This window comes from Moschus berezovskii, chromosome 6 (assembly GCF_049115385.1).
Source record: "Moschus berezovskii isolate FMDL1 chromosome 6, NW_MosBer_1.0, whole genome shotgun sequence".
Lineage (NCBI taxonomy): Eukaryota > Metazoa > Chordata > Mammalia > Artiodactyla > Moschidae > Moschus > Moschus berezovskii.
The window spans coordinates 26,791,916-26,816,385 of record NC_142465.1 but is presented as its reverse complement, the minus strand read 5'-3'; the positions used below and the strand labels follow the sequence as shown (position 1 = coordinate 26,816,385).

The 24,470-nt window shown below is 37.1% G+C and overlaps 1 protein-coding gene across 6 annotated transcripts in view; it reads left to right on the top strand.

Annotated features, from left to right (window-relative positions):
- The window catches only part of EEA1 (early endosome antigen 1), a 135,206-nt gene that overhangs the window by 70,150 nt on the left and 40,586 nt on the right, over positions 1-24,470 (top strand). For all 6 annotated transcript variants that reach the window (XR_008681922.2, XR_008681921.2, XM_055396420.2 and 3 more), the window contains 4 exons: positions 222-338; positions 8,200-8,538; positions 15,502-15,651; positions 16,637-16,756. Coding sequence is in view for 4 of the 6 variants with exons in the window: in XM_055396420.2 (XP_055252395.2) it covers positions 222-338; positions 8,200-8,538; positions 15,502-15,651; positions 16,637-16,756 (726 nt within the window). In the remaining 2 variants the exon portion in view is untranslated. The remainder of the gene's footprint in view (positions 1-221; positions 339-8,199; positions 8,539-15,501; positions 15,652-16,636; positions 16,757-24,470) is intronic.

Genomic DNA, 24,470 nt, shown 5'->3' with positions numbered 1-24,470 from the left:
GGCATCACCGACTCTCTGGACATGAGTTTGAGTGTACTCCTGGAGTTGGTGATGGACAAGGAGGCCTGGCGTGCTGTGATTCATGGTGTCGCGGAGAGTCGGACACAACTGAGCAACTGAACTGAATGACAACAGTGACAAAAATCTGTGTGATCTTAAAACCTTTGGATACTTCCGTTTTCCTTTTTATTTTAGTTTTCTCAATTTTTTTTCCTTTTTAGGCCATAATAAGCCAGCTGAGGAGTGAACTTGCCAAAGGCCCCCAGGAAGTTGCTGTGTATGTGCAGGAACTGCAAAAACTTAAAAGTTCAGTTAATGAGTTAACACAAAAAAATCAGGTAAGAATTTAAAAACTACATATAACGGTGAATTGATTTTATAAATTTTAAATTCTAATCTTGTGTATGTTATTTATATATTGGCACAGTGCAGTATGGCTTATTTTGTGTAATCTTGTGTATGTTATTTATATGTTGGCACAGTACAGTATGGCTTATTTTGTGTTTATTTTTTAGTGTTATTTATATCCACATTGTTATGCAACCAACTTTTTTCATCTTGTAAAACTAAACTCAGTTATTATTAAACAACTCCCCATTTACTGAATCTCCTGCCCCAAACCCCTTCTGCTGTCTATATCTATGAATTTACTATTCTAAATAACTCCTATGAATGAAATCATACAGTATTTGTCTTTTTGTGCTTGGCTTATTTCACATAAGATATTGTTCTCAAGGTTCATTCATGTTATAACGTGTCAGAATTTCCTACCTTCTTAAGGTTATATTATGTTGAATCATCATATTGTCCATCTGTTGCTTCCTTCTTTGTGCTTTCTTTTGTGGATAGTGCTGTTTTGAACATGGGTATACAAATATCTATTTGAGATCCTGCTTTCAGTTCTTTTGGGTAGATACCCGGCAGTGGAATTGCTGGATTATACTAGCTTCTTATGACTAGCAAAGGATACCTTTCTTGCTCTTATATCACAGGGAATTCCTGAGGTTTAGGAACCTGTATTCAGAAATGGGGAGCAAAGCCAAAGGAATATTTTACGATATCACACATTTGATACACAATTTTAAATTTTATATAATCTAGTTTATCTATTTTCACTTTTGTTGCTGAGTTTTTGGTGTCATATCCAAGAAGTCATTTCTAAACTCAGTGTCTTGAAGCTTTTCACCTGTTTTCTTCTAATAGTTTTATAGTTTTAACTTAGGTTTAGGTCTTTGGTCCACTTTGCATTGTATTTTTAAAGGGTAAGGGTCCAGTTTTATTCTTTTGCATATGAAAATCCCATTTTCCTAGCACCATTTATTGAAACGAGTGAGTATCCTTCCCTTACTGATGGTCTTGGCATGCTTGTTGAAAATTGTTTGACCTTGTATGTGAATGTTTATTTCTGGACTCTTTTTTTTTTTTTATTCTTTTGGTCTATATATCTTTCTTTATGTCAGTACCACATTGTTTTGACTACTATATTTTTCAATAAGTTTTGAAGTCAGCAACTGTGAGACTGCCATCTTTGTTCTTAGTCTGTATTGTGTAATGTTAATATTTTCCACCTTGTTTCTTTAAAGATGAGCAACAGATAACAGTTTTGGAGGTAGGTCAAGTATTGGTGTTAATTTATTTCCCCCATGTCTTTACTTTTTGATGGCAGAGGAATTAGGGAGTTATTAAATCTTTTTATTCAAAAGTATTGTGAATTTGTTAGCTTTGCTTTAACAGCTTAATTAAATAACAGGACAGATGGATTCTCATATCTGCTTTTACATTTAATCTGTTGTGATATATTTGAAGTGTGTTAAAATTTAGTCTAACTGATATGTAGTGTAGTTGGAAAAGGGAGGCCTATCTTAAAGCCTTTTCAGATAATTGTAGCTATAATTGTGTGATATTACGCTGAAACCAGATAAAGTATAGTTTCTCAAAAGTTAGTTTCAAAGTAGAATCTGAAACCATATTAGTGCAATTTTTGTACTTTGTAACATTAACATTTTTTCTTCTGTCTTGACTTTTGAGTGGATCTTTCCTGGGCATGATTTTGTAATATGCATTAGTCATGTGGAAAATATTGGTTCACTGAATTATGCAACTTTTTTCCAAATATTAACACATTTCATTGTATTGTAGTGGTTTAGTTGCTAAGTCGTGTCCAACTCTTGTGACCCCATGGAGCCCCCGTAAACTCCTCTGTCCATGGGATTTCCCAGGCAGGGATACTGGAGTGGGTAGCCATTTCCTTCTCTAGGGAATCTTCCGGCCCAGAAATCAAACCTACATCTCTTGTGTTGCAGGCAGTCTCTTGCATTGCAGGGGGATTCTTTACCAACTGAGCCACCAGGGAAGCCCATTTCATTGTATAATATAAAACAATTCACATTTGTCAATATCACCGTCAATCTCAGAATATTCTTTAAGAAGTGTGAAGCTTGTGGTGATGGATGCAAGTTTTATAAAATTCTAAACTTCCTTTGAAAGCTTGAATTTTTCATTGGCAGCCAATACTGTCAGTTCTGTCCTTCCCATAGTTTGTTGGTCATTCTTGTTGTTACAATCTTTACATTAAAAATGGTGTTTCATAGAAAAAAGCAACTGGCTATGTTGACAACTAATATTATTTGGTATGCAGCAGAAGTGATGCATAGATACTTCCTATTTACTCACACAGTTTTTTCTTTTTTCTTGCTATTTCAAATATTGCAGGTACAAACATTCACATAAAAATCTCATGCATTTGTGTAAGAATTTCTGTTTTATACCCTCATGTGAAATTGCTGGGTTATGAGCTATATGTGTGGTCAAATTTATTAGGCTATCCAAAACTATTTTCCAAAGTAACTATACAGGTCTGCCATTGTCCATTTCTCCATCACCTCTTGGTGATGACTGATTTTTAAAATTTAGTCTTTTTTATGGCTTATAAAAGCATCATTGCCTCCCTCTTTTTAAAAAACATGTTTTTTATTGGAGGATTATTGCTTTATAACGTTGTGCTGGTTTCTGTCATACGTCAGCATGAATCAGCCACAGGTATATATGTCCCCTCCCTCTTGAACCTCCCTCCCGTCTTCCTCACCATCCACCCCTCTGGGTTGTCTCAGAGCACTGGATTGAGCTCCCTGTGCCACACAGCAAATTCCCATTGACTGTCTGTTTTACATATGGCAGTGTATGTGTTTCCTTGCTACTCTCTGTATCCATCCTGCCCTCTCCTTCCCTACTTCCTTTTTTTCCTCCTGTCTATATGTAGAAAATGTCCACTTAGACTTTAATTCTATCTTTGTCTCTCAGTTTGATTTTAATTTCTTTGAGATCAGAGTTGACCTTCTACCTCTTGGAAACTAACCAGAGTTGTGCACGCAATAGATGTCTATGATCAGTGTAATTTATTCTGTATTTCTGAAGCATTAAGATGTTAGTAAAGGATAATGAGGCACAGATTGTGTGTATGTGTGTGTGTATATATATATATTCACAAATACATGCATACATACACAGTATTAAAGGAAGTACTGTGTCTTATGAATAATACATGAATCAAGATGATTTAGTATGATAAAATGGGAATAGTTTTGATTAGGGAATAAATTTTCTACTACTCTTCCTAATCTTTACGTAAGTGAGATTTCACCTTTTTTTTCTTTTCAAAGTGTTTTCCTGTTAAGAATTTTTTCACCAGCAAGTACAGAGGTGCATCTGCTTTTTTTCTTTTTTTTCCTATTATCCTTGCTAATTGTCTCCCCCACCTCTCCTCACCCTTGTCTTTGGCAAACCATAGTTGTTGACATGGGTAATATCCAGGTGTTATGAATTTGGAATCTTATGCCTGGTCTCTTGAAGGCTATTAATGAAATGCCTTGGATATGTTTTGTGGGTCATAGGCAACATCAAGGTGGATAGATGACATTATAAAATATAATGAAGTGAAAAATAGTTGCTTTTGAGTTAATTTCAGCATTAAGATTTTCAGCATTAAACCTTTGTTTTTAAATTACTGGCTTTAACAACTTAAAAAATAAGACATAAATCTTGAAGACATTTCCTTTTTGGGTTCTAGTAAGAATCGTATTCTGACATTTAAACAAAATTCTGCAGCTCAGTTTAACTATTTCCAGATAAATTCTGAACAAAATCATAGCTTATTTAAAACTACTAATTATGATTAATATAGGTCAGTGTCAGAGACTGAGTTATATTTTGGGTCTTACCTCTCGCACATTTTCCATCCGTTGTTGCACTCCCTCTCCGCTTTCTGATAGTCTCAGATTTAAGGTGCTCATAGGCCAAAGCAGAAGCCAGTTATGGCAAGTGGTTGTATTGCTGTGTATTACCACTGTATTGGAAAGTGGTATATTGATACAAACAGTATAATGCAGTGGTCAAAGGCATGCCACTGACTGACTGTGACACACAGCCTCCAATGTCCGATTCCTCTTTTGCTAAGAAGTGCTATTATACTTATTTGCCTCTTAGGGTGATATGAGCACTGAAAAAAAAAACTTAATCTCTGTTAAAGTGCTTAGATCACTGCCTGGCTTTCAGTAAGCACCCCAGTGAATATTTGTTGTTACTGTTTTTATTTATCATGTAAGTTTTGTGATGCAGAGTTGAGTCAAGACGAAGGTGGATGTTTTCCTAACTTATTGCCTAGTAAATCAGGAAAGACTGTTGAAGATATAAATAACTTTTTAGCTTAGTCTTTAAGAATGCTTCGGAGTATATCATATGGCAGAGAGTTAATGGTATTTCATTTTGAGAGCTACATATACTGAAGGTATGGGAACATGTAAAAGCACAAGATACAAGATGTTGGAGAGCTCCAGGTAGATCAGTTTGTTCTTTCTCACAAAGCTGTTTTGAGGAACAGAGATCCTTGAAACCACTTTGTAAGGTATCAAGCAGTTAAAAATGCCATTCTTTTTGCATTTCTTCTTGTTCCCTGGGCTAGAAGCATGTGAATTGTTATTGTTTAGTTTTTCAGTCATATCTGACTCTTTTGTGACCCCCCAAAATGCAGACTGCCAGGCTCCTCTGTCCATGGGATTTTACAGGCAAGAATGCTGGAATGGGTTGCTATTTCCTCCTTCTCCAAGGGATCTTCCCAACCCAGGGATTGAACCCACATGTCCTGCATTGCAGGTGGATTCCTTACTGCTGAGCCACCAGCGAACCTGAACAAGTGAATAACACAGCCTAATTCAGGGAAATTGCCCCACAAGAAAACATGTTGAAAGAGCAGTTCATGAGGAAGTGAAAAGAGAACTGGACATTTAGAAGGAAAGAATTTTGCTTACTCAAATAATTATGAGTTAAGCTTAACATTTGTTTTATAATTTAAACTTGAATAGTATATGTTTTGGGGAGCATGAACTGATTCACTGTGTGTCTGAATTGTGTTGTGAAAAATATTTGACTTAGTCATAACATGTGACTCTGCCACTTGGCCAAGTCATATCAGATTCTTTTAATGTTAACTTCTTCATCCACAGAATAGGGATGATAATGTCTATTTCATCTTTTGTTGTAAGGTTAATATGGAATGTGCATTTATATTTTCTTTAATGGGATTCTGCTATACTTACAAAACTCAATCTTCAAAAACCTTGTATTCACTAGACTCTGCCTCAGATTCTACGAGAAGGCCATAGTAAGAATGAAAAGTTTGATACTAAATATAGTTATATAAATGTGCCATAACCTTTCAGTTCAGTTCAGTGTCTCAGTCATGTCCGACTCTTCAACCCCATGAACTGCAGCACGCCAGCCCTCCCTATCCATTGCCAGCTCCTGGAGTCCACCCAAACCCATGTTCATTGAGTTGGTGATGCCATCCAACCATCTCATCCTCTGTCGTCCCCTTCTCCTCCCGCCCTCAATCTTTCCCAGCATCAGGGTCTTTTCAGATGAGTCAGTTCTTTGCATCAGGTGGCCAAAGTATTGGAGTTTCAGCTTCAGCATCAGTCCTTCCAGTGAACACCCAGGACTGATCTCCTTTAGAATGGACTGGTTGGATCTCCTTGCAGTCCAAGGGACTCCCAAGAGTCGTCTCCAACACCACAGTTCAAAAGCATGAATTCTTTGGCACTCAGCTTTCTTTATAGTCTAACTCTCACATCCATAACCTCTAGATGCTCTTTGTAATTTATATATAAAAATATATAGTGTGAGTGGATTGGGTTCTTTTAAAAAGACAGTGGTTTAGCTTATTTTAAATAAGGTTTAATTATCTTTCTGTGCAGTTAAACAGAAACATTACTTTTTTAGGATAAGTGAATTTTAAACAGACAATGGTTAAGTATTTTTGCTTCTTAAAAAATGAGACTGTCTGAGGGGTCATTTATGTGTAGAACTGGTAGGATTACTTGAACACTTTTTAAGTAAGACTGTGAGGAAGAAGACTCACTACCTCATTACTAACCTTAATTTTTGTAGCATGTTTTACAGTTATATCCTCTCCAAGTTCTTATTATTTGTGAGCATGGTTGCTTTCATAATATTTAGTAACTTAGAATTTTCTTTAAAAAGGTGTAAGACATTCATAATGATCAACGAATAGGCTCAATTTAGTTTATGAATTTGAAAAGAAATATTATTTTCTTAAAAGAAAATGTGTAAAATTAAGAAAGATGTGGAGTTACTAATGAGTAAAACAAAAAAAATGCTTATAAAAAGAGAATTTTCCTAACCAGTTTGACTCAAAATTATTATCATTCTTTTGCTAGTCTTTTGGCTTTACCCTTTTGTCTGTTTGTTTCTATTGGTTGGTCAAGACACATCTCTTTGCTAATTTTGCCATAACCTCTGGGTTCTCTTTTTACTTTTTCTCCCATCTTATTTTTCTTACATATACTTTCATCACCTTTCTGACACTGTTTTCTATACTATATTTCTATTTGATAATTTACATAATGAACTTTTTCTTAGACAAGTGTTCAAGAATCATGACTGCTGTTTTCCTCACTCTGGTGCCTAAACTTACTACTCCCCTTGAGATAATAGCATTTGCTGTGTTCCCTTGTGCAACTTCTTTGTTCCTTTTTGTCTTTTTGTACATGAGTCATGAATACTTACTACTTAACTCCTTTTGCCACTTTTCCAAGTTCAGACTTTGTTTTCAGGTGACTGTAACTTACTAGTTAGCCTTACCCAACTTTGCTCTCTTGATTTTTTTAAAAAATTTTGCACTCAAGAAATTTAATGCAGCTTTTGTAACTAATCTGTGTTTGCTTGTGTATTATGTGTTGACTTTCTTAGAAAATTTTTTTTAAATGTGTGTTTTTAAAGGCCAGAGGCTTTGCCTGTCTTCTACTATTTCTGTATTATCCCTTCTAGCACACTGCATATAACAAGTGAGTATAATAAGTGTTAACAAATGACTCTGACTCATCAGGCGTTTATACTGGCTTCTTACCCTGGCTGTCTTTCTTATAGAATTGAGTCGGAATTCTGATCCATGCCTCATGTGTAGATATCTTAACTAAAAATACTCAATTCTAAAAACTCCATTTTGACTAGGCTTTGCCATTCGATTAGGCTGACTGACCCCAATCTTTGATTGGAATGTATTTTGTACTTGATAGTATTGAGTAACAAAATATAAGGTAGGTAAGTGATGTGTTTTAGATCGCTGTTTTACACACCTAGAAAGAAATTTGAATAAGTCTTAAACTTGTGCACCTTAAGAATGGTGTTCGTTAAGAAGAGCAAAAATGAGGGATCAGTAGAGTTAAGAATACTAGAGCAGTAAATGGTATTGATATGCTAAAGCTCTTACCAGCTATGAAATTGCAGAGCCAAAAATCAGAATTGCCATACTGTTATTTAAAATAATTAATAATAATAATTAATAGCAGAGGGAATGTTTTAATTTTTAACTCAAATGGGAGATTATAAATATGTTACATACCCTAAAGAATCTAGTTAGTAGGTTTTAGTGTTTTCATTTTGTGCCAAAATTTTGTTGGTAACCCTTAAATTATATTAGTAGAGCTTAGTGAAGTAGACCAATAATAAGACCATAAGTTAGTATATAGCAATTTAATTCTTCTTGTTTAAAATATTTTCAGTTTTTATATTATACTATTGACTAAAATGTTTAGTAGGGAATGATATTGCTCTAAAGATTGTTTGAATAATTGGAACAATTAAAAGTATTAGGAACGGAAAAAAATTGTTAAATTGCTATTTCAGAACTTGACTGAAAAGTTGCAGAAGAAAGAACTGGACTATACTCAGTTAGAAGAGAAACATAATGAAGAATGTATGAGTAAAAAGAATATACAAGCAAGCCTTCATCAAAAAGACCTGGATTGTCAACAGCTTCAGTCAAGGTTATCTGCATCTGAAACCTCACTGCAGAGAGCACAGGCAGAACTAGGAGAAAAGGGAGAAGCTACTCAAAAGCTCAAAGAAGAATTATCAGAAGTGGAGACCAGGTACCAGCATCTTAAGGCAGAGTTTAAACAGTTACAGCAACAGAGAGAAGAAAAGGACCAGCAGGGGTTGCAGCTGCAGAGTGAGATCAGTCAAGTAAGAGCTGCCGCTTTTGTTTACTCTACTTCCTTCCGTGGTTTCTTCTTGTGCTTGATGGCTGTTTGATCATAATATGGTCCATTAAAAAATTGTCATTTAAAACTATCTCAGTTTTTACATCCTGTCACATCGAGTCACATCTCATTTCAGTTTCCCCTAAAATGATAGTGTCTATCATATAGTATCGTTGTGCATTGTTTATTGGTTAATACAAACAAATTGCTTAAGATGGTACCTGTCACATGGTAGGTACTCAGCAGGTACGTTATTGTAATAATTCATATTGTTGATCATAAAATTAAAATTAAAAGTTAAGAATTTTTTGTCTTTTTTCTTGTTACTGATTCAAAATAAACTCACTGTTAAACCAGTAATATAAAAATTAGATATTTTAAAAGAAAACAAATTAGTTCTAACAACTATTCTTTATTAACTGTTTTTTATATAAATGTATCAGATGAAGTTTAATGGAAGTTTTGACTTTGCTATTAACTTATGAATTTTGTATTCAAATTATTTCTTATAGATACCATTAAAAATTAGTAGGCAAATGGAAATTTGAGGGAGATTAAAGTCCTCAGCCACTTTTTTGAAAATTTTCAACTATTTTTACTTAAAAGGCAGTGATATTTGCTGCTGTGGCATTAATCTTGTCTTCGTAGCCTGAGATACTCTTCCTGTTTCTCTTCTCCTTGATAAATACTGCTTCACTTGTCATGTTTTCAGAAATCTTTTTCTGCATATTGGCACTTCTCACCACCACCCACTGAAGAGATGGCTGAAGCATCTACGTATCTTGATTGCTTTACTTGTCATAGTCTAGCATATTATCATAACAGGTATCTTCATTAGACTCTAAACTCTTTGGGTGCAAAGACCATGTTTTATTTATTTTTTTATCCCATCTACCTGACCTATTGCTTATCAACAGATGTTTAATGAGTAAGTAAGTGAATGAATAAATGCAGGCATTCAGTCCATTCTAGAGGAGATCAGTCCTGGGTGTTTATTGGAAGGACTGATGCTGAAGCTGAAACTCTAATATTTTGGCCACCTCATGCGACGAGTTGACTCACTGGAAAAGACTCTGATGCTGGGAGGGATTGGGGGCGGGAGGAGATGGGGACGACAGAGAATGAGATGACTGGATGGCATCACCGACTCGATGGACGTGAGTTTGAGTGTACTCCAGGGGTTGGTGATGGACAGGGAGGCCTGGCGTGCTGTGATTCATGGGGTCGCGGAGAGTCGGACACGACTGAGCGACTGAACTGAACTGAAGTGAATGAATAAATGGAGACATTCATAATAGAAGGAAACATAGGCTTGGGGATATCAATGAATAAATTAAATATGACTTAGATATTTTCCTTTCAGTTCAAATATACAGATTGTGAATTTATGGCTTTTAAAAGATATAATACCTTGTTTATTAGAAGATACAGAGATGGAAAAGGAAATAGGACCTACCTTAAATGATTTTGTAAATCTCATTGAGGTATAAGGCAAGTACTATCCTATTGCAGTGAATGTGAAAATTAAAATGATTCCATGTACAATGGGAATTAGGAAGAGTTCTTCTTCTCCTGCTTTCTTTCCCTTATAGTACTTCATATTGTATAATTATTTAGCTGTTAATGTGATCAAGAAAAGCTTGTTGTGAGAAAGAGGTGGTACTTGAAATTGTGAATATTGGATAGGTTTTGACAAGTAGCAGTTTGAAGGCAGTGTAGGGTCTTCTAGGAAGAAAAATAAACTAGAGGTGTGTGTGCTAAGCTGCTCCATTTGTGCCCGACTCTGGGAGACCCCATGGACCATAGCCTGCCAGGCTCCTCTGTCCATTGGATTCTCCAGGCAAGAATACTGGAGTGGGTTGCCATTTCCTCCTCCAGGGGATCTTCTCCACCTGGAGTTTGAACCCACATCTCTTACATCTCCTGCATTGGCAGGCAAGTTCTTTACCACTAGCACTACCTGCTGCTGCTGCTGCGTCACTTCAGTCGTGTCCGACTCTGTGTGACCCCATAGACAGAAGCCCACCAGGGTCCCCCGTCCCTGGGATTCTCCAGGCAAGAACACTGGAGTGGGTTGCCATTTCCTTAAGCCCCAAACTAGAGGCAGGGATGTATTATAAGAACCAGTGACAGACAGACGTTTGCTCTGAGGATATGGTGTATGTAATAGTAGTGGACTATTTTGAGAACTTTATTATGTAGAGTCTTGAATAGCAGGCTGAGGAATTTGAGTTTCATTTGGTTGTTGGTAAATGGAGGGGGCAACAGGAATTATTGTATTCGTAACCATTTGGTTTAGTCACATTTCTATACAAAGTAAAGAGGAAGACCTTGAAGTGATACCATTTATCTTCTTCCCTTCAGTATGCTGTCTGGATTCTACCTTCAAAGTGAAAGTGAAAGTTGCTTAGTCATGTCCAATTCTTTGTGACCCCTCCTTGGAATTCTCCAGGGCAGAATACTGGAGTGGGTAGCCATTCCCTTCTTAAGGGGATCTTCCCAACCCAAGGATAGAACCCAGGTCTCCCTCATTGCAGGTGGATTCTTTACCATCTGATCCACCAGGGAAGTCCCTGCCTTCAAAAGAAAGAAGTGAAAGAAAGTGAAGTTGATCAGTTGTGCCCGACTCTTTGCGACCCCATGGACAGTAGCCTGCACCAAGCTCCTCTGTCCATGGGATTTTCTAGGCAAGAGTACTGGAGTGGGTTGCCATTTCCTTCTCCAGGGGATCTTCCTGACCCAGGGATCAAACCCAGGTCTCCCTCATTGTAGACAGGTGCTTTACCGTCTGAGCCACCATGAAAGTTCAAAGCCTGACTCAAATCTGTCTACTTCTCTTCATCTATACTGCTACTACCCTAATCTAAGCTGCTGCCATTGTTCACCTGGTCTACTGTATTAGCCTTTTTATAAGTTTCTTTCTTCCAGGGGACCTTCATTGTCTATTCTCCATACAGAAAAAGTGAAAACTGGAAGTGAGTTGCTCAGTCGTGTCCGACTGTTCATGACCCCATGGACTATACAGTCCTTGGTATTCTCCAGGCCAGAATACTAGAGTTCCCTTCTCCAGCGGATCTTCCTGTCTTAGGAATCGAATTGGGGTCTCCTGCATTACAGGGGGATTCTTTACCAGCTGAGCTACCAGGGAAGCCCATAGCCCATTCTTCACCTAGAAGCCAGAGACATTGTTTTAAAGTATGAAGGATGTAATTTTATTTCTCTTAACCACCTTGAGTGGTTTGGTTAGATTTTGAATCCAGATGTCTTGTTGGTCCTGTAAGCATATGAGTATGGTATGGTCCACACTGTGTCTTCAGGCTTGTCTTCTACCAAGTGAAGCCATGCTGGTTTCCTTTTAGTTCCTCAAGCACACCAGCACTTCAACAGAGAGCTTTCCTGCCTTAGGTCCTTTGGCCATGTTTTTTTTCTTAGACTGTTCTTTATTTCAGCTTTTCACAAGACTTGCTTAAGCATTGTTTCTTCAATAAAGCCTTTCTGGACCTCTCTAAAAGGTTTCTCAGGTGGTACAGTGGTAAAGAAGCCGCCTGCCAATGTAGGAGATGCAGAAAATGCAGGTTCAATCCTTGGATTGGGAAGGTCCCATAGAGAAGGAAATGGCAACTGACTCCAGTATTCTTACCTGGGAAATCTATGGAAAGAGGAGCCTGGTGGACTACCGTCCATGGGGTCGTGAAGAATTGGACACGACTAAGCATGCATGCACACAGGACCTCTCTATTTAAATAGATCGTTTTCCATTTATTCTGGACCTTTTATTTCAGCAAGATGCTTCTTAATAATACTTTTTATTGTATAGTTTTTTTTTTTTACTTGCATATCATATACCATTTCCCTTTGAGAAATTTGTTTTATTCTATACTCCATCTGTCTCTGTACTTAGAGTTTTTAGTAAATATTTGTTGGAAGAATGGGAATGAAGCTCACTTTAAGCCTTCTTTCACTGTCCTTAAAAGAGTGTAGGGGTGAACTGGCTCTGTTGCTCTCCTCTGCATCCTCAGCTCCCCTTTCAGTGCTGACAAAAATAGAGAGCTGGCAGTTCTCAACAAAGGACTTAACAACAAAGAACCCCATATTCTTTGTATTTGTTTCTTGAGCACTTTTAAAAGAGCCAATAGTGCAGATAATGTTAAATAATTATAAGATAGGATATAATCAGTTCACTTTTTTAATTTAAAAAAATTTTATGCAATTTTTAAAGGTTACTTTTCATTTACAGCTGCTGTGAAATACCATAAGCCTGTGTAACACCCAGTAGTTTGTATCTCCCACTTCCCCACCTATATATCCAATTTAACCTTTAATCTAATATGCCATCTCAAATAGCATAGTGATTTATGAGTGTGGATTTAAGAACCTGCTCTGAGTTCTAGTTCTGTGGTATACAAACTGTGTGAACTTGGGCAAGTTATTTATTTGTACCTTAGTTTGTTCATCTATCAAGTAAGGATAAGAATAGAATTGTCTTCACAGGATTATTATAAGGATTAAGTTAGTTAACATTTGTGAACCTTTTAAAATAAGGCCTGTCTCTTGACAAACTTTACGAGCATAATGAGTAAAGAATTATGTGTATGAGTTTACAAAACTGAATTTCTTAGAGAACATATACATATGTATGTATATCTCAAAATGTAACTTTAGGATAGACCATTCTATTAATGATTCCAACATGTATTATTTTTACTCTAAACTTATTCTTCTTTTCTGTAACATATTTACTCTAAAATGATATAGTCATTATTGGTTAAGGGATGTTGGCCTGCTTCCACTCTTGTGCAGCTTTGATTTGTGACTCATTTCTTTATTAAAGATCAGGGATCTATCAGCAATTATAAAACAATGAATGACAGTTAATTATAATATACAGTATCTCTTTTTTTCCACCACTTTAGTAAATCTTCACTTCAGAGCAAGTTACCTTTAATTTGGTGGTTCACTCTGTCTGCACATCAAAATCACCTGGGGAAATTTAAGAAATTATCTCTATCAAAGCCTCACCCTTGGCTCAGTTAAGTGATAATCTCTGGCATAGGCCCAGGTATTGGTTTTCCCTGTTATTGTACTGTGTAATCGAGATTGTGATTGAAAACTGCTGCTTTTTAAAGTGTTCAGTTCAGTTCAGTCGCTCAGTCGTGTCCGGCTCTTAGCGACCCCATGAACCACAGCACGCCAGGCCTCCCTGTCCATCACCAACTCCTGGAGTTCACTCAAACTCATGTTCATCGAGTTGGTGATGCCATCCATCCACCTCATTCTCTGTCGTCCCTGTCTCCTCCTACCCCCAATCGCTCCCAGCATCAGAGTCTTTTCCAGTGAGTCAACTTGTCGCATGAGTTACTTTTTGGCAAATGATTCCTAAACTTTCCTGAAACTCAGTATTCTCTAATTCTTTTGTTAGGAAACATAGATTTCTGGGCTTTTCAGCTCAAATGTACCAAAGCTAAATTTTAGGGGAGAAGTCTCATTATCTCTGTGTTAATAATGACATTGAAAGATTTTTATCCAGCAAGTTAGGAACTCGATGTAGGGTTGGACACAGTGCTTCTAAGAGATCACATATGGGGATTGGACCTACTTCTTGTAGTGAGAAGGAGAGGGTTTGGTAGTTACTACAGTGCTAATCCACTGCATTTTAAGAAGAGGCAGAGGAAGAAGAAAATGTCAGCCTAAGGATAAGAATATAATAAATGACTAACTGTAACTGATTCCTGTTTTATAACTAAAACAGGAATGGAATGTATGTTTTACTTTAGAAATTCACTTCAGTTTTCTTTGTTTTTGGCATCCCTGGGTGGACCTGAAACTTTAGTTTTCTTTATTGAGTATAGAATACATTTTGACAGCCACGTGTTGTTTCATAGCATAGGAAAATAGTGGGTGTCCACTTTTCTGATAGAACTTCATTCTTTCTTTGGCAGCTATGAATTTTTTAATGGGGAAATAAAGTATAAAGCATATACATTTATATTTGACATAAAGGCTATAGATTCTTAATATTTTCACATATAACATGAATAGGTTTGATTGAAAACAGTCGCATAGAATGCTTGTTACTAATCTTCAGCTTTGCTGAGGCACATGCTGAAATTGGACTTGATGTGTTATGAGATTGGGGTTTACTCTTACAGTGAAAGCCTTGCTAAATATCTTGCTTCCATATCTTCGTGCTACTCTTTTTTTGTTCTGCACTCCTAGCACTTGTGCAGTAATTCTTCTAAAATTAATACAAATCTTTTTTTTTCAAACTGGACCTGCCCCCCAGCCAGTCCCACAAGAGAAAACGGCTGTTCTTTCTGGTAAAATTAGAGAAAATAAGGAATTCCAGAAAGTGACAGATCTTAGCCCCCAGACAAGTTTCTTCTTTAGTTTTAGCTAGGTGGCAGTTTTAAAGTTAATGAAATCGCCTAAAATTTTAATAAATATTCATTCCTCTATTTTATTTAGAGATTGTGTGCCAGTTTAAGGACTTGAGAATACCTTGTGCTCTATTCAGTACCCAAATGTAAGAAGTCAATTGTGGTGGTTCATGACTATGGAAAAACAACAAGAATCATTTTGGATTTTTAAAAAACAAGTGGAATAGGTCTGAGTGTGTCTTAAGTGTCTTAATTTTAAGTTTTGTTTTAAGCTCCTCAAGTGATTGCAGCAGTTACCTTTAAATAAGAGCCTCAGGTTCGCTGTGTGTGTGTGTATGGTTTTTAAAAGTGTAAAAAATCTGAAACCTGTGATGTGATTACAGTTTTATGTGAGTCATCATAATTTATGTGATTAAACTTCAATTGGATCTTAGGTTCCTCTAAAGTATCATGAAAATCAATATATTTCTATTGGTGAAAAATAAAACATTGTTTGGAAAGTAGGTGGTAGTAATAATGATGATCAACGTGTTTGTACATATATATGTACTTTTGTTCCTTTTCTGAAGTTACATAGCAAACTTCTGGAGACAGAGCGCCAACTAGGAGAAGCTCATGGCAGGCTGAAGGAACAGAGACAACTTTCAAGTGAAAAGTTGATGGATAAAGAACAACAAGTGGCTGATCTACAACTCAAACTTTCTCGTTTAGAAGAGGAGGTAAGCTCACGTTTTAGATGAGTTTATGTTAGTACCTTTATTGATAGATTTGAGGCATCTTCAATGTTGTTGTGTTTAATCTTTTATGGTTATGAGCTTTAATTGGATTTTTTTCAAGTTTGATAAAGTTAAAACATCTCCAGTAAAAACATCCTATTATTAACTACATTAAGTCATTTTTGTTGTGATTGTATTCCCTAAAGTTCTCAACAAAAATATACAAAGAAGGCTACTCTTCAGCTTCAGGCAGGTTAAATCCTTGGGGTGAACCTGTCAGGCTGCTCAAGAGGAGTCTTTCAACCCAGGAAGGACCGGTTTCCTAATGAAACTGAAAAATGAACAGCTGCTGATAGCGTTATTGACACATAGTTGGTGCATATAAACTGAGTTTGCACTTAAGGATTTCTCTTTTAAAAATTAAGTATAAGATTGAATACTATCCTAATTTTAATCTGTGGTTGCCAAAAATGGTAACTATTGTTTGGTTCAAGTAAAAGGTATCATTAAACTGTGTCGTGCCTTTATTAGAATTGAACAAACACTGAGAGTTAAAATCTATAGCTACAGCAAAAGATTTTCTCCTAGACCCAAATATTAATGTGTAGATTTTGCTGTTGTTTCCTAATAAGTGACAATTATGATTATGAAAAAAAGTAAAACAGGTACTGATACTGTTATTTAGATTATTGTTACAAAAATTTGTATATAATTCCTTGATCATATTAGCATGTGAAAACAATAATAAACTAAATGCCAACCTGGAGAAGGAATTTTATTCTTTTCAGGATGAGAGTCTATTCTTAAGGAATAATTTCTTAAATTTTGAGGTTAAAATTTTATAAGTAATGAGATACTGCTTTTAAAGTTATAATTTAATTTTCTATTCAGACTTGAGAATTGTGATATTTGAAGTAATACCAGATGTTTATATGATAGTATTATGCCCTTAAATTGTTAACTGACAGTCTACACTTTTTTTTTTAAGTTGAAGGAAAAAGTAACCAATTCCACAGAATTGCAGCATCAGTTAGATAAAACAAAGCAACAGCATCAAGAACAACAAGCTCTTCAACAAAACACTACAGCAAAACTTCGAGAAGCTCAGGTAAACAGTATTTGAATTTTTAGCCTTTTAAACAAAGATGAACCAAGTCATTATTCTTGTGGTGAAACTGGATAATGCAAAGCACTTGATTATATAGAGTTTTGATGATTTTTAGTATCTGGATAATTGGAAAATTCTTTTCCTTTGATTGCTATGTTGAAAAAATTTTCTAAATATAAAAAATTTACTATAAATATATTATTAAAATTTATATAAAAATTAAAATTTATTAAATTTCTTTTTAAAAAGAAATTAATTGATACTGAATTTATTTAAGATATTTAGATTGTTATTTATACATAATACATTATTATTTATTAAAAATGACTTCTCTGAAAAATTAAAAAATGACAAATTTCTTAGTTAACTCAGTAAAATATAACATTCTGTATTTCCTGTGATGAAACTTACTATTTATGGCAATGTCTTTCCCTGTTTCAGTACTGTCATATGAATATTAGAATTATAGGAATGTAAGTGATTGAGTTAAATTTGTACAGATTCTATATAGTATAGCTCAAAAAATTAAAAGAAGTTAAATTTTTGTTTTGATATGGGGAGAGGAAGATGGTACCCAAATGTTTGAAATGAATTTGACTTTGATTTATTCTATAGTCTTCAATAATTCCTTGAATATTATGGAGCACTATGTGTCAGGCACTGTGGTAAGCATTAAAATTAGAGTGCAGAGTCAGACACAGTGCCTGCTTTCTGGGAAATGGCAATCTAATGATACGCAAGCTAATGCTGGAGTTGAAAGGCAAGAAGTAATACTCCTGTCTTTCTTGTCTGTCTTTGGATAGTGGCAAGGAGTCAGGTGGATAGAGATCCAAATATCATATTATTTGTTCTTTCATTCAGTTAGTCAACAAATATATATTAATGTCTTCTCTTAGCCATGGAAGTGATTTCGTGCCTATGGCGGCTGAGAAAACAGACAAAAATGTCTGTTCTCATGGAGCTTAGTGAGGAAGACAAACAGTAGCCAAGGTAAATAGGCAAAATATATACTGTGTTAGATGCGGTAAGTGGTATGGAGATAAGGGTAAGTGGTATGGCAAAAAGGGATGCGGAGTAGGAAATATCTGGGGAGCTGGAGGTGGACGGCATGGTTAGATAGGGTTGCCAGGGAAGGCCCCTCTGAAAGATGAAAGATCTAAAGGAAGGGAGGGTGTGAGCCATGTGGATATCTGAGAGAAGCGCATCAATACTTTTAAAAGACCCTGAGGCAGGAATAGTTCTTAAGAACATCAAGAAGCCAGTGAGTAGAGTGGTGTGAGTGATGAGAGAGATAAAGGGGGCACAGTCATAGAGATCACAAAGGATCAGAACATGTTGAGCTTCATTAGTAATTTTAAGGATTTTATTATGAATGAGATGAGAAATCATTGGAGGGTTCTGAGCAGTGGGATAGTATGATGGTACTTGTAATTTCACAAGATTACTCTGACTACTGTATTGAGAGTAGAACATAGGGACACATGAGTGGAACACATAAATGAGCTAAGAGACTACTTTAAAAATTAAGAAATGGTGTGGCTTGGAACAGAGTGTAAATAGTGTAAGTGGTGAAAATTAGTCAGATTCTAGATATACTTTTAAAGGTAAGGCTGACAGATTTACTGATAGATTCATAGGGGGCACAGACAGAGAAACCAAAGATGATTCCAGGGATTTTGGCTTGGCTGGTTGGCAGGAGGGAGTCAAACAAGATGAAGACTGGGAATCCTTTGGATTTCGCGACATGAGGTCATTGGTGACATTGATAAAGAGGAATTTGTAAAGAGAAGGAAGGAAATTTAAATGAGAATTACATAAAGACTGGGCAGAAACTGGAGTGGAACTTCATCTAGGAAGTGTTTCTTCCATAAAAACCAGAGATACTTGAATATGCTTATAGCCTAGGACAAAGGCTATAAGTAGAGTGGGGATAATTGAGGATCCTGGAAAATGGAAGGTGACTGAAGGAATAAGGTATTCATAAACTGTGCTGTCACTGATAACAGTGGGTGGTGGTAAATTCAAACTTAGCCTCTGAAGGATATCTTTGGAAGACTGAGGAAAGGTATATATATATATATATATGTATGTATGTGTATGTGCTGTGCTTGGTTACTCAGTTGTGTGTGTGTGTGCGTGCGCGCGTGCTGTGCTTGGTTACTCAGTTGTGTCCAACTCTTTGTAACCCCATGGATTGTAGCCCAACAGGCTCCTCTGTCAATGGGGATTCTCCAGGCAAGAATACTGGAGTGGGTTGCTCTGCCCTCCAGGGGATCTTCCCAACCCAGGAATGGAACTGGGGTTTCCTGCGTTGCAGGTGGATTCTTTACCTGCTGAGCTATCTGGGAAGCCTCTTTGTGTGTGTGTGTGTGTGTTTTATTCATTTATTTATTGAGTATAATTGACTTAGTGTTAGTTTCACATGTACAGCAAAGTGATTCAGTACTCTCCTCTCTCCCTCTCACTGTATATATACACACAGATACATATATATAAAATCTATAACATATAATGGATTTTACATATAGTTTATATATATGTGCACATATGGTTTATCAGGGTCTTTTCCTTTATAGATTATTACAAAATGTTGAGTATAGTTGCCTGTGCTATAGGTAGGTTCTTGTTAGTTATCTTTTTTATTTATGTTGTTGTTCAGTTGCCAAGTTGTGTCCAAATCTTTGCGACCCATTGGACTTCAGCATGCCAGGCCTCCCTGTCCCTCGTCATCTCCCAGAATCTGCCCAAGTTCATGTCCATTGAATCGGTGATGCCGTCCAACCGTCCTCTGTCACCCTCTTCTCCTTCTACCTTCAATCTTAACCAGCAGTAGAGTCTCTTCCAGTAAGTCGGCTGTTTACATCAGGTGGCCAAAGTATTGGAACTTCAGCATCAGTCTTTTCAAATAGTATTCAGGGTTGATTTCCTTTAGGATTGACTGGTTTGATCCCCTTGGTGTCCGAGGGCCTCTCAAGAGTGTTTTACCATTGTTCGAAAACATCAATTCTTTGGCGTTTTGTCTTCTTTATGGTCTAACTCTCACATCCATATGTGACTCCTGGAAAGACTAGCCCTAACTATACACTAATGTCTTTTCTTTTTAATATACTGTCTAGGTTTGTCGTAGCTTTCCTTCCAAGAAGCAGTTGTCTTCTAATTTCATGGCTGCAGTCAACCTCTGCAGTAATTTTAGAGCCAACAAGAGGAAATCTGTCACTGCTTCCACCTTTTCCCCTTTTACTTCTTGACCCACTTACAGGTTTCTCAGGAGACAGGCAAGATGGTCTGGTAATCCCATCTCTTTAAGAGTTTTCCACAGTTTGTTGTAATCCACACAGTCACAGGCTTTATAGCATAGTCAATGAAACAGAAGTAGATGATATTTTTCTGGAATTCCTTTGCTTTTTCTGTGATCCAGTGAATGTTGGCAATTTGATCTCTGGTTCTGCTGCCTTTTCTGAACCCATCTTGTACATGTGGAATTTCTTGGTTTACATACTGCTGAAGCCCAGCTTGAAGGATTTTGAGCATAATTTTACTAGCATGGGAAGTGAGCACAGTTGTCTGGTAGTTTTAATATTTTTAGTACTGCCCTTCTTGAGAATTGGGATGAAAATCGACCTTTTCCATTCCTGTGGCCACTGCTGGGTTTTCCAAATTTGCTGGCATATTGAGTGTAGTACTTTAATAGTATCATCTTTTAGGATTTTAAATGGCCCTGCTGGAATTCCATCACCTCCACTAGCTTTATTGGCAGTAGTGCTTTCCAAGGCCCATTTGACTTCACACTCCAGGCTCTAGGTGAGTTCCTACACCATCTTGATTATCCAGGTCATTAAATCTTCTTTGTACAGTTCTATGTATTCTTGCCATCTCTTCTTGATCACTTCTGCTTCTATTAGGTTTTTACCATTTCTGTCCTTTATTGTGCCCATCTTTGCATGAAATGTTCCTTTGATATTTCCCATTTTCTTGAAGAGATCTGTAGTCTTTCTCTTTCTGTGTTTTCCTCTATTTCTTATCATTGTTTACTGAAGAAGGGCACCTTGTCTCTCCTTGCTTTTCTCTGGAACTCTGCATTCATTTGGATATACCTTTCCCTTTCTCCTTTTCATTTCTTTTCTTTCTTCAGCTATTTGTAAAGCTTCCTCAGACTACCAGTTTACTTCTTGCATTTCTTTTTCTTTGGGATGATTTCCCTGACTGGCCTAGTGCCTAGTAGTTTTCTCTGCTTTCTTTAGTTTAAGACTGAATTTTGCTAGAAGAAGTTCATGATCTGAGCCACAGTCAGCTCCAGGTCTTGTTTTGCTGACTGTATAGAGCTTCTTCATCTTCAGCGGCAAAGAATGTAATCAGTCTGATTTTGGTATTGACCATCTGGTGATGTCCATGCGTAGATTCATCTCATTTTGTGTTGTTAAAAAAGGATATTTGCTATCAAACCAGTGTATTCTCTCGGCAGAATTCTGTTAGCCTTTGCCCTGCTTCATTTTGTACTCCAAGCCAAACTTGGCTGTTACTCCAGGTATCTCTTAACTTCTTCTTTTGCATTCCAATCCCCTGTGATGAATAGGACATCATCTTTTGGTGGTATTTCTAGGATGTCTTGTAGGTCTTCATAGACCTGATCAGCTTCTTTGACATCAGTGGTTGGGGCATAGACCTGGATTACTGTGATGTCGAATTATTTGCTTTGGAAATGAACTGAGATCATTCTGTTGTTTTTGAGTTAGTTTGCATCCAAATACTGCATTTCAGACTCTTTTGTTGATTATGAGACCTATCCTGTCAGGGAACGTTTAACTTTAGGACTCCTGTATGTTGTTTTCTGTTTCTCATGAACCCTGTGTTCCTTATCAGTTCCTGGTAGACAGGAACGAGTGGAGTGGCACGGTGTTCCCAGGACTGAGGTCATGAAATGGAACACATGCATGGATTTCCTTCAGTAACCTATTACCCTAAGGAAAAACGGTTTAGCCACAACACTCTTACTTAAGATATGGATTGTCTTCTGGCCTTATGACAATTGTTGTTCCTTGTTGTTACCTTGGCAATGGTTGATATATGTCTGGTTTTTGTTCTTTATTTTTTTGAGTCCTTGTAGAACTATATTATTGGAGAAGGAAATGGCAACCCACTCCAGTGTTCTTGCCTGGAGAATCCCAAGGACGGGGGAGCCTGGCGGGCTGCCGTCTATGGGGTCGCACAGAGTCAGACACGACTGAAGCGACTTAGCAGCAGCAGAACTATATATATACTCACACAAACATGATTAAAGAACCCTTGTTCCACCAGAACATGGGTTGCCGTGTCTTTCTCTCTCTCTCTCTCTCTGGCTAGTTCTCTGGAGCGTGGAAGCCTGTCAAGCTCACTTTCCTTCCTGGGCTTTCAAGACCTCTCTAAGAGGGCGCCTTGTGCCTTTGTGAGAGGCACAAGCTATGTTCTAGGGCTTTATTGGAATTCCATGTAACCCAGGGAATACTGGTCTCTTTCTCTGTCTCTCTTTTTCTTTCTCATCGTCGACTCTGATCCACCAAGTTCTGGTCCATTAACGGACCTCTACACTACCCAATTTCTTCTATGGGATTCTTGCCCACAGTAATAGATAATAGTGGTCATCTGAATTAAATTTGCCCATTCCCATCCATTTTAGTTCACTTATTCCTAAGATGTTGATCTTTACTGCCATCTCCCCATCTCCTTGTCCACGTCCAGTTTACCTTGATTTGTGGACCTAACATTCCAGTTTCCTGTGCAGTACTGTTCTTTACAGCATCACATTTTACTTTCATCACCAGACGCTTCCACAACTGAGCATCATTTCTGCTTTGGCCCAGCTGCTGCATTTTTCCTGGAGCTACTAGTAGTTGTCTTTTGCTCTTCCCCAGTAGCATATTGGACACCTTCTGACCAGGGGGATTCATCTTTTGGTGTCATATCATTTTACTTTTTTTATACAGTTCACGGGGTTATCATGGCAAGAATATTGGAGTGGTTTGCCATCCCCCCTCCAGTGGACCATGTTTTGGCATTATATATTATTATATTACATTATATATGTAATTTCATAGGTAAGGTGAAGAAAAATCATGGTAGAGCATTCCTGAAGATAATCCCTCCCCTCCTTGGATAAAGTTGGAATGGTAATAGTTGTATTTCAGGTAGGCTGAGATTATTAGAGATTAAACTTTTAAGTTGATGTTCAGGGGTTTATCTGAGGACGAAAATTCCACTCAGTGACAGGAGTGAAAAAGTGATTCTGAGTATGTAATAGAGGTTGGAGTTTAGAAGTCTGTGGTGGCATCAATCTTTGTAGCTTTGTGATTTTGCTCTAGTACTACTTAGAAATGTAGGCATGAAGAAAGCAGATTGCAACATTGATCTAAGGATTGGGCTTTTTTGGGGTGGCTGTTTTGGAAATTTGTGGGTAGAAGGAAATGGAGAATGTAGATGAAAGAATAGTTAAGGTAGTTCATATTCATATGTGAGGTTCAGGAAGAAAAGCTAGGTATATACTAAATAAGCTAGAAGAAAATTGAGGTTAATGTCTCTTTGAAGAGCAAAAATTAGGTCATGAAATTGGAAGACAGTTAGGAAGTTGTGTTCACAGAGTAGGAGAGTTGACATGTTTTAATCTAGAACAATTTCAGGTGATTTAGAAGATCCTGCATGTGGGTGATTGAGTAGAATGAGTAAAGGTCCAGGAATTAAGATGCTATGAATGTTGAAGCTGTATTCTTAATTCTCTATGTATTTTGTATTTCCCAGGAAATTGGCAGAAACTGGGATTGAGAAAAAGACTAAATCAGGTCTCAAGTCTTCAGTGAATGAGGTAGGGATTCATAGATTATGGCAACACAGCCTAGACGTAGAAAATGAATACATAATTCCAAGAGCAGCTTAAAACTTTTATTTGAGGAGAGATTAATGGTGGTGAGAAAAAAAATCTAGAAAAAGTCAACGTCTTCTGCTTGCCCAGCCTTACATATCAGGGAGGGCTGATAGGGAATTGGCACCTGTACAGGGAGAACCAAATTTCAGTTTGGAAACAGAGTGATAGTTCTAGAAAAAGCTTAGGCCTGGAGCTGTGGTTCCAGAAGATTAGTGGATTGTACAGAGAGGGATCTTAGTGGCAGGAGCAGAGAATGAGAGCAGAGAGGTGAGGTTGCTTTTCATTGTTTTGTGATTGAAACTTCGAGGATGAGAAGCATGTTTGAAAGTGACTGATCTCACCTGTTTTACTGTTGGCACACATTGTTGAGGGTACCAGCTGGCTGCTGGCTCTATCTCAACAAGGTAGTGTGGGCTGCTGTGAAGTTTGCAGAAGGGCTCATTAGGGCTTTTTCTGAGTAGAGGCTCTCTGGTTCTCATTTGGCTCTCAGAATGATTAAGGCAGAGCAAAGGCTGTGACTCAGATAGCTCTCAACGTGAATGAGTGTTGTTCTGGGTATGGTGGGCTACTTCAGGTACAACATGGAGGCCCTTGGTAAAGCGAAAAAGAGGGATCCCTTGATGTAGCTATAGAAGAGTCCAATTGGGGTGTTGAAATGAGCCTTCTTGAGTGTTTTTGCATTAAAATTCAATCACTTGTTTTTCTGTTCACTCAATAAATATCTTAGAATATGTGTGTCTTGGATACATTGATGAATAAAACAGACAAAAATCTTCACCTTCTTGGAGTCTACATTCTTGTGACAAGGTAGAGAGAGTCAGA